We start from the raw sequence: 9,498 nt of genomic DNA, 5'->3' as shown, positions 1-9,498 counted from the left end.
GTGGGCAGTGCTCCCGTGAAGAGTATGACAGCTGTCCTCTGCAACTGTTCCACGTTGGCTCTGGACAATGTTTGGTTTAGCGCAGGCCACCATACGGTGACCCCGTAGAAAAGGATGGGTCTTAACTAATTATCACAGCTGTGTACATTCAGTATACTTTTATATGTTGTTTTATTCCCCATTTTTTGCCTTAAAGGCAAACAGAGCGATATTGGCCTTTCTGAAGCGGTCTTCAATGTTTCAGTTCCAGTCCAATTTCTTGTCTATAATAACTCAAAGGTATTTGACTTCGGTTGAGAGAGTAAGTGCGACCCCTTTTGGGATGGGAGGTTTAAATAGAGGAGTTTTATACTTGCTTGTGTCTGCTTTGGTAGAATTGACACTGAGTACACATTCATTGGACCGGATGTTTACCAGACTGAGTGCGTATACAACAATATGGCTTTAAAAAAAAATTAAATTTTTCAACGGAAAAGGAGTAACGTCCGTAACGTAACGTCCCGAACGTACATATAAATTTGTTTTAAAGTTAATCCAATCTTTTGTTTGCTTTTATATCACATTTTCACTTTCTCTTCACTGCTTTCTCTTGAAAGTATTTTGCTCTCCAGGGATGACAATTTACGCAAATCGGTTGACTTTGATATCCAAATCTCTTTCTTTTTTAGGAACGTTCGAATATAAATTTCGAAGCCAAATAAACCGACATTAATACAAATTCAAATTTTCATTATTTTGTTCTCATAAGTACTGTAATATAAATCTACCCTTACACCACAAAAAATTTTTAACTCATAATATTTTTTTTTTCGGCAAAAAAGTTAAAAAAAAAACATCCTCAACGCTAGGACAGTGAGTCAAACAAATGTTCACGTGATAATTTTTATTAAATATTCATAATATTCAAAAAATCGACCCCAGTTTTTAAAAATGCCATTTGTTATATATGTAAAAACACCGCTAAAGCACTCTTCATAGAAAAAATTCTCAAAAATCAAGGCGATTTTTTAGCCATTTGAAGCTTGCACTTCATTAGACTAAAATTGTATAGGCTGTAAAACTGCATACCCAAAAATGTTCTAAAGATTCAGATTAAAAAGGTAAAATTTTTATGAAAATTTGTTGAATTTTCCTAAATTTCGTTTACGGCTTGAAACTGTTATTTATCAGCCCGATTCTAAATACAAATTCCTTGGGAAATTTCGCACTTCTCTCTATCTTCTTATTCTGAACAAAAATTCCTTAGGAGTTTTTCTCTTCTTCCTTTCCTCTTATTCTGAACAACGTTCCAAAAAGGGCAAACAAAATTTAGAGATGCCATTTTTAAAGGATTTTTTCCCCAACTGTTTTGAAAGCAACGCTGAAGAAAAATTTAAGTTTAGCAATTTTTAATGGAAAAAATACTAATTTCTAATAAAAAACAGTAATAATGTACTACAATCATTCTTATTTAAGGTCGAAAAGCCAAAATAATCAGCAATTGAGCACAACATAATTTCAAAATGTTCAGTTACTTCTTTGAGAACTTTACTGAAGGTGGACTGGGCTGAGAAAGCGATACATTATTTAAAATATATGTACAAATGGTATGTGTTGGTATTTGCAATGATTGCGGCTACTCAAGCGGATTCGTATTATCGCGCAGGCTCCTTCTTATAGATCTCTGTTGAGTTTCCTGTAGCTCCAATTCGCCATGTACATACTTCCTCCACAGCCACATGAAAGGCAATACTATGCATTCTTTTTAATATTTTCTTAAAGCGATATAAAATTCAACAAAAAGTTCAAACTTTTGAATTCTCTCAAAATGTCTAAATGAAATGTCATTTGGCAAAACAGCTGATTTCGAATATTCGAAATTCTACTTCCTCAATTATTACTCTACCTTGCGAAAAATAATAGTAGGATTTTTTCTCGAGAAAAAAAAATTCTTGAGAATATTACTCCGCGAGAATATTTAAAATTGTGCTGTATATGTTATTGGTTAAATATTTGACGCTGAAGGTAGGAAGACTAACGGACAGCAATTCGCTTTTTTACATTAAAAAGACGAGATAAGAAAAGGCTTTTTGTGGTTTTACTTTTAAAATATGTATTTGATTTTAAATTTTTATTCGCATTACTTCATACCTAAATATACATACATACACTTAGCAAAATTATACACATACCGTAAATTTTTTCCAAATATTATATGCGTTTTTGGTAGTGTGTGTGTATTTGGAGGATACACCAATTTTATTTTATTTACGTACATAAATGTGTATGTAGATACACTTATACAGCACACAAATATTCGAGCGACATATGTATGTATGTATGTATGTATGTATGTGTAATATAGTATTCACATAAGTTTGATTATATGTTTGTCACTGTTTATGAGATAAATGTGATGATACGCACAGATGCATCTTTATGTATGTATGTATGTATGTGAGTGACAACCGAAAAAAGTCTATTTTATTTCGAGTTTCACTTATTCGATTAGAGTTATTTGAGAGTCTTTTGTTGTCATTGTAACTAGTACATACATACTCGTATGTATTGCAAGTGAGATTATAAAACTGAAGTTTTTCTTTTCCATATGAAAGTGTGGTCAGAATTTTGTGAAATTAAATTAATTCAGCGCTTAATTACGTTTTATTTTATATTTGCATTAATTCTGCATTTGTGAACTGAAAAATTATTATTTTTTTATTGATGTACAACTACCAGCTTAAATAAATGTATTCTTAGTATTAGTTTTTTCTTTAATTATTTACTTTTATTCTTATTGTTTTAATATATTTTTGTAGAAGGCATTTGTATGGGTATATGTATATACTTTTCTAAAGTTACATACTTGCTTTTTTTGTATTTATATCTAATTGTTTTATGATATACGTATTTTGAAAAATCTACTAAGTACATACTTATTAAATAGCTCAAAATTAGATTCACAATTACATAATGCTAAATACATACTTATAGCTAAGTACAATTTTTAATCGAGTGTATCTATATTTAGTTGCTATTTACGAGTTTTTGGATTCTCATATTGCATTTTTGTGAAATTTGTGTATGTAATTGTATGCATTCTTCTTTATGTATGTGTGTGTGTGAGTGTATGCTTAGACCAGTGTGAATGTTACACTTAACAGTACTATGACTGCTACTTACTATATTTATATTTATGTTATTAACAGTGAGGGTTTACATCGGGACATTTACATATGTATGTATGTATGTAAAAAGGCCATTAAGGAAATTACGTTGGCGAAATTCGAGAAAAATAATCACAATTACCATAAACTGAGTTTTTTTTAGTTAGAAAATAAGATTCGTGACAAAAATTAAATAAAAATCTATGCTAACAAAAAAAATCGAGATTCCTTATTAAAATTACACGCCATACTATCCCGAGATTGTCGTTTATAATAAAAAATATAACAGCTTCTGCGTTTTTCTTCATATTTTCAAAAATAAATCTCCTGGAAAAAAATTTAATTTTCGGCATTGAGTTTTTTCTTTGATATTTCTAACAAAAAGTGGAAACTCGTATTTCTTTTTTAAATATTTGAACACAAATGTCAAGAGCTTAACAACTAAATTGAGCCATTTGTTTACACTATGTAACATGAGTGTGTAGCGAAGTAGCCTTAAGTGTTAAAAATTGTTAGACACATATTTTCCTGCTTGGCTATAACTAACCGTTAGGTTTCTACACGCTTAACGCTAGCGAGAGTATAAAAATATGTCTGCATGTGAGATACTACATATGTATATATTTTTACAAGTCCAAAAATAGTAAAAAGCAGAAATAGTTAAAAATAAACTATTGAATTGGTTTTGAGCTGAGACCCTCAGTTTTGTTTTGTTTGTGAAAAAATTCGAGTTTTTGTTCTATAATCCATTTAAAACTAGTTCTAAATTAGCTTAAATACATTAATTACAATTTAAAAATTGTCGCCGCGCTCATAAACTTTTAAAAGTTTTTTGTTCAACGAAGGAAACTTAAAAAAAAAAATATTTAATGCAAAAACGTATTTCTCATTACGAAAATAAACTGTAAGCTGAAGCGATTTTTTGTTTATTTTCTAACCCCACATTTTTTAACGCTCCACACTTTGCGAGTCGATTTGGCATTTTTCGTTCTCTAATCCACCAAGCCTCTCTAACACAAAGTTGCATTTCGTGCGCTCTCTCTATTACGCTTGTGTCTCTCGCCCTTTCGCTTCCCATTCTTAATTTTCAATTACTCCTCTCTCTAACTGCGCGCCTCTTTCTCGCTCTCTTTCATTATTTTTTCATCGCCTTAAAACGCGTTCATGTCTCAGGCTCATCGAAACAACAGATCGTCGTCGAACTGAAACACTTCCGCTTTCTCCCTATTCTATACATCGCTCTGCTTGGCATTTGTATTGATAATGAAAGCGCCATTGATGTGTCCATTCGGTGTCTTGCCATTCATGTGATACTGTGTCGCATTGCCATTTGCCATCTTACCATTTGGTATGATAATCGCCGTCTGCGGTGTGCCACCATTCAAATGTGCTATCAAGGGATTCTTCGCCGCCATTGCTGGTGGCGTAGTGGGTGAAGGCGTTACCGGTGATGGTTTGATCAGTTCGAGCTTATCATCGACTGAGCTCTTCATTGCGCTCTTCTCCAGTCCACCGCCGCTGCCGCCGCCGCCTGCTTTTCTGCTCGGATGTGGCATAGCATAGCGCAACTTGTCCCAGAAGTATGGATCACCCCATTTTAGGTAGGTGTTTGTCTTGAGGTAAGCCTGAAGTTCGCTATCCAAATTTTCAATGTTTTCAATGTCACTGTAGATGATAACTATCAACCGATTGCGTTTCTCGTTGAGCGCCGACTGGTGTGCGGCACGGAATTCCATGCGCGCCCACACTGACTCGATAAAGTTCTGCGACAGCACTACAATGGTGCGTCTTGATTCGTCCACCGAGCGCACAATCTGCTCAGGTATACAGCCGCCAACAATGAAGTCACGCACGTGCACGCACAGCCTGAACGGTATAGGGCCATGCTCTAGCTCGGGCACAAGGTAGTCGGCGATGAAGGCTTCATCTTTGTGTGAGTAGGAAACGAAAGCATCGTATTTCTTGTCCTTGTCTAGCTCTTCTTCGGTGACGAACCACAGACACCAGTTATGCGCGTAGAGGAAAACTTTAATTTCTTGATTGTATTTGTAAAACAGCGCTACACAAATGCCTATTAGCAGACCGAGCAGTGCTATGATGATGCCGAAAGCGATGACCAAACCTATTTCAGTGGGACAAATGTCCGCAACGGAAATATCTTTGAACAGCTGCACATGTTGCGGCTTTGCCGAATCGACGGCGCAGCGCATCTGATTGAAATCACGCACGGACAGCTTCTGCAGTACTGCAGCGTTCTGTGTGAACTCAAGCAGCGGCTTCGCTTCGCAGTCGCAAACCCACGCGTTGTGTGATAGTAGTAGGCCCTCGATCGCGCTGCTGCTGTTCAGGAAATTCAGCACGCTTATGTTAAGCCGCTGTAACATGTTGTGACGCACGTCCAAGTACTGCAGACCCACGGGCAAGTTGTTGACATCGATCTGGCGTAGTTGGTTGCCGGCGGCATGAATTCGCTTCACATCCGCATAACCGCTGGTGGTGGCCAAAGGTAGCCTGGCAATATTATTGTTCTCTACAAACAACTCAATGCCCTTGAGTAGCGGCTCGTGCGGCAGTGTTGGCAAACGTGTCATATTACCATTGGAGCAGTTCAGCAAGAGCATAAGATCGTGCGGACGCACCCAGCATTCGCAGCCGCGAGGACAACGCTTTACGCTGGAGGCGCTGTCGTCCAGTGGACACACCAGTTCCATGTAGCTGAGTTCGTGCATATGCTTATCCTTCAACGCTGGCGGACCAGCACATTGCAAATTGGATGTTGTCAGATCGATTTTGTACTCGAATTTATCTTTGAATTCGCCGAAAACGAACTGCAAGAAGGGTAGCATTAGGCAGTCGCAGTGGAGCGGGTTATTGTTGAGGTCTATGTGCACTACGCGATCGGCGAAAGGCGCGTCCATGATTTTGATTGTGTTGAAGTTGATTTCGTGTATGAGATTGTGCGTGAGATTTACCTCGACGCTATGCCTGCTGAGGAACTGCAGGTCTTGGTCGTGGAAGATGGTGATGTTGTTGTAGCTGAGATCGAGCTTTTGCAGTTCGAGTAGTTGGGTCTTCCAGTCATTGAAGATGTACATGATGGAGTTGTTGCGCAAGTTCAGCTCTTCAAGCTGGTAGAGGAATTGGAATGGTGAGCTTGCATCGAAATCAGAATTCGAATGCTGGCTGGGTTCGAGCATGGCGGCATGCGCTTCGGTGAGATCGATTTTGTTGTTTTCCAGATTTAAGAATTTCAAGTTGGCCGTGTCGTGGAAGGCATTGATATTGATTGTAAAGAGGTTGTTGTTGTCTACGTGTAAGATTTCCAGACGCACCAGTGGATTGAAAAGTTCGCTGTTAGCGGAAAAAATGTGGAAAAAGTTGTTTATTAGTGTAAATTGCAAATGTTTTAAAACGGCTTTTATATTTATCGTTGTACAGTTTGTTTTGCTTACCTTGAAATTTCTGTGAGCTGATTGTGCGACAGTCTGAGTTCCACCAAGTTTCTTGTGTTCTGGAACAAGCCATCTGGCAGCGTTTGTAGCCGATTATGCGTCAGGTCCAAATCGTACAGCTCCGGTTGGTCGAATAGCAGCTTAGCTGGCAAGGTAGTCAACATATTTTCCTTCATAGTCAAATTTGTCAGTTTTGTTGAGTTTTTAAACAGATCCTCGGGCACTGCCTCGAGCTCGCAAGTCAAACGCACATCCTTCAAATGCGGCAAGTTGGCAAAGAGTCCAGACGGCAGCGAGATGAGTGCCACACGATTGTTGATCAAGCGGAATTCAGTGAGATTTTTATTGTTGGCGAAGAGTCCATAAGGCAAGTCGCGTATATGATTGGCATTAATGTAGATGCTGCTTAGATTGGTTAGTGGCTGAAAGACGTCTGGTGCAAAGGTTTCAATATTATTGGCACTCAAGTCTATGTCGGTCAATGCAGTGGCATCCTCGAATACGTCTTTGGTGAGATTACGCAACTGGTTACCCCACAAATTGAGATGCAACAGTTTTTGCTGGTTCTTAAAAATACCCTTTGGTAATGTTTTCAAATTATTGTGTCCAAGTTCGAGGAATGTCAAACTTTTTAGTGGCTCAAATAGTTTTTCCGTTAAGTTTACATTATTCGAACGCAAGTCCAACCAATTCAAATTGCGTAAATCGGCAAACAAATCTTCCGGCATGTGCGTCAAACTGTTCGAGCTGAAGCGTAGGTGCGCCAAATTCTCCAAATCGCTGAGATGGTGACGCGTCAGATTGGCGCCCAATTCGCCACTTTCGAACATCAAATAATTCACCTTTGTTATGCCCAAGTGTTCGAAGAGGCGCGCGATAGGCGTATGTCCCGGCAGCGGGCAGTGACGGATCTGTACGATTTTACTAACGCCAATCGACATGCGCGGCAGTAGGCTGTATTCGCGCGCATCCACACGATCGCATTCGATTTGCACATGCTCGCCGGGACTGATTTGTAAAGTGAATTTCTGATTAAAATCCATGGGCGGGCATTGAATCTCGAAGCGTGAGGGCATCGTTGAGCATTGGCAATGCGAGTTGGCGCCGAGATCACGACAGTCTTTTTGTGAGAAGACGGCCAAAGTGGACGCCGGCAGTTGGCAAGCAATGATGAACACAGCGAGCGCGATTGCGAATGTGGGACGGGGAAGTCTGCAATTAGCGGTGGTGATGTTGGTGGTAGTTGTGAAGCGGCGCTGTGGGGGCAGCAGCCAACACCCGCTGGCAGGTGGCGTGTGATGGCGCATGCTGGTCACGAAGCTGTTTGCTGGAATGTTTGTTAGACTGGCCACTATTTTGTGGCTGCTAGGCGCTTGATTGCAGCTAAAAGCAGATAAAAAAAAATTATAGAAATTAGAACTAAATAAATTAGAAAAGGAAGATTTAAAAAAATAAAATAAATGTAGCTTAAAATTATTGCACACCTATGCATAAGATAGTTGTTTTCGCTTTAGTTGCTGTCTTAATACTAGAAAACCATCTTCTTGCCATCGCTCGCATAACTCATTTTAGTCTACCATACACTCTTTTCACTAACTACCTACTACTAACCCACCTACGCTTCCATTTGCTTGCCTGTGTTAGCTATGGAAAAACCCTTTGCCGCTGCGTGCTAAGTATACCTGGTCTTCTAGCCGACTCTATTGTCAAATCACTATGAGACTCTTGTCGATTTTTCCACTATATATTTTATGATCTTCCTGGAATCGGCACGCGCATTTGTCACTTGAAATGAATTTGCTTACGCTTACTCTGTTTTTTTTTTTTTTTTGTTACTGTGAGCTCGTGTGTCCTTGAAGCGCGAATGCTGTGGACACTGTCTTTAATGACTTGTTAACAAGCGTTATATGTTGTTGGCTTAGCAAAGGTAAGCGGCAAATAAAAGCTGAAAAGTGATATTTTTTGTCGACCTCTCAAAGTTGCTATTGTAATAGATGCTGCTGCTGTGCTATGCAAAAGAAAAGACCAAACGAATTCCGTATAATTTCTTTTGTTAATTTTCTAAGTAGTTTTGAATGCACTTCCTGTTTTGAACTTGTGTTCTTTTCACTTAAGATTTTTGGCATATGATGAGTTAAAAAAATTTGACTTATACAAATTTTTTTCCGTTATTAACAATATAAATATATAAAACATTTATGTTTGTACATCAAAAAAAATTTTAATTTTACATTGTACGCAAAAAAAATATTATACATATTCGCGAAATTTCGGCCAAATATAGTAAACCTGCGGTTTTAGTTTTAAACGGTGTTCAAATGAGGCGATTTTCTAGGCAATTTTAGAGGCGATTAGTTGAATCAAAAGGTAGCTGCCCCAACTTCATTGGAAGTGATTATTTGATAGGTCCTTCACAGCAGCCGATTGTTGCTTTGAACTAAAAGTTGCCCGTAAAATTGCATCACGTAAACACCGTATTAGCTTTCGACAATTCACAGATATTATTACTCAAAAACAAAAAAAAAATAGTGAAATATTAAATTTTTTGGAGCATAAGGACGAATTAAGGAATAAAAATGACATTCGAAAATCTTGATTTTGACTATTTTTTTAAATTTGCCTTTCTTTTAAAATACATGTTAAAGACTAATATATACACGACCACATCCTCGAATTTCCTACTTCTAGTTTTATTTGCCAAAAAAAACTAAATTAATTAAAATGAATTTTTCAATATATATGCGTCCTTATGCACCAAAAAAAATTATTTACTTTTTTATTTCTACAGTTTCCTCTTTTATTTGGTACCCACATCGTTATTCTAGATTGCACTGAATTTTTTAAATAAAATTTTTGATGAATCATATCTTTGAAATTTCAAATTCCTTAAAAAAAATCCC

At 37.5% G+C, this 9,498-nt stretch overlaps 2 protein-coding genes across 5 annotated transcripts in view; one reads left to right on the top strand and one right to left on the bottom strand.

The window, feature by feature from the left end:
• LOC118737779 (cation-independent mannose-6-phosphate receptor) overlaps positions 1–9,498 on the top strand; it is a 196,249-nt gene that overhangs the window by 132,301 nt on the left and 54,450 nt on the right. The gene's annotated exons all lie outside the window — the stretch shown is intronic.
• Positions 4,316–9,498, bottom strand: part of LOC118737777 (protein toll) — a 141,590-nt gene continuing 136,407 nt past the window's right edge. For all 3 annotated transcript variants that reach the window (XM_036468530.1, XM_036468529.1, XM_036468531.1), the window contains 2 exons: positions 6,599–7,981; positions 4,316–6,497 (listed from right to left, as the gene is read on the bottom strand). In XM_036468530.1, the coding sequence (XP_036324423.1) occupies positions 4,376–6,497; positions 6,599–7,905 (3,429 nt within the window). In that variant the 5' untranslated portion in view covers positions 7,906–7,981 and the 3' untranslated portion in view covers positions 4,316–4,375. The remainder of the gene's footprint in view (positions 6,498–6,598; positions 7,982–9,498) is intronic.

This window comes from Rhagoletis pomonella, unplaced genomic scaffold (genome assembly GCF_013731165.1).
Source record: "Rhagoletis pomonella isolate Grant_MI unplaced genomic scaffold, Rhpom_1.0 Rhpom_scaffold_00004, whole genome shotgun sequence".
NCBI classification, from domain to species: domain Eukaryota; kingdom Metazoa; phylum Arthropoda; class Insecta; order Diptera; family Tephritidae; genus Rhagoletis; species Rhagoletis pomonella.
Note: the sequence above shows the minus strand (reverse complement) of the source record. Positions and strands in the feature narration are given on the sequence as shown.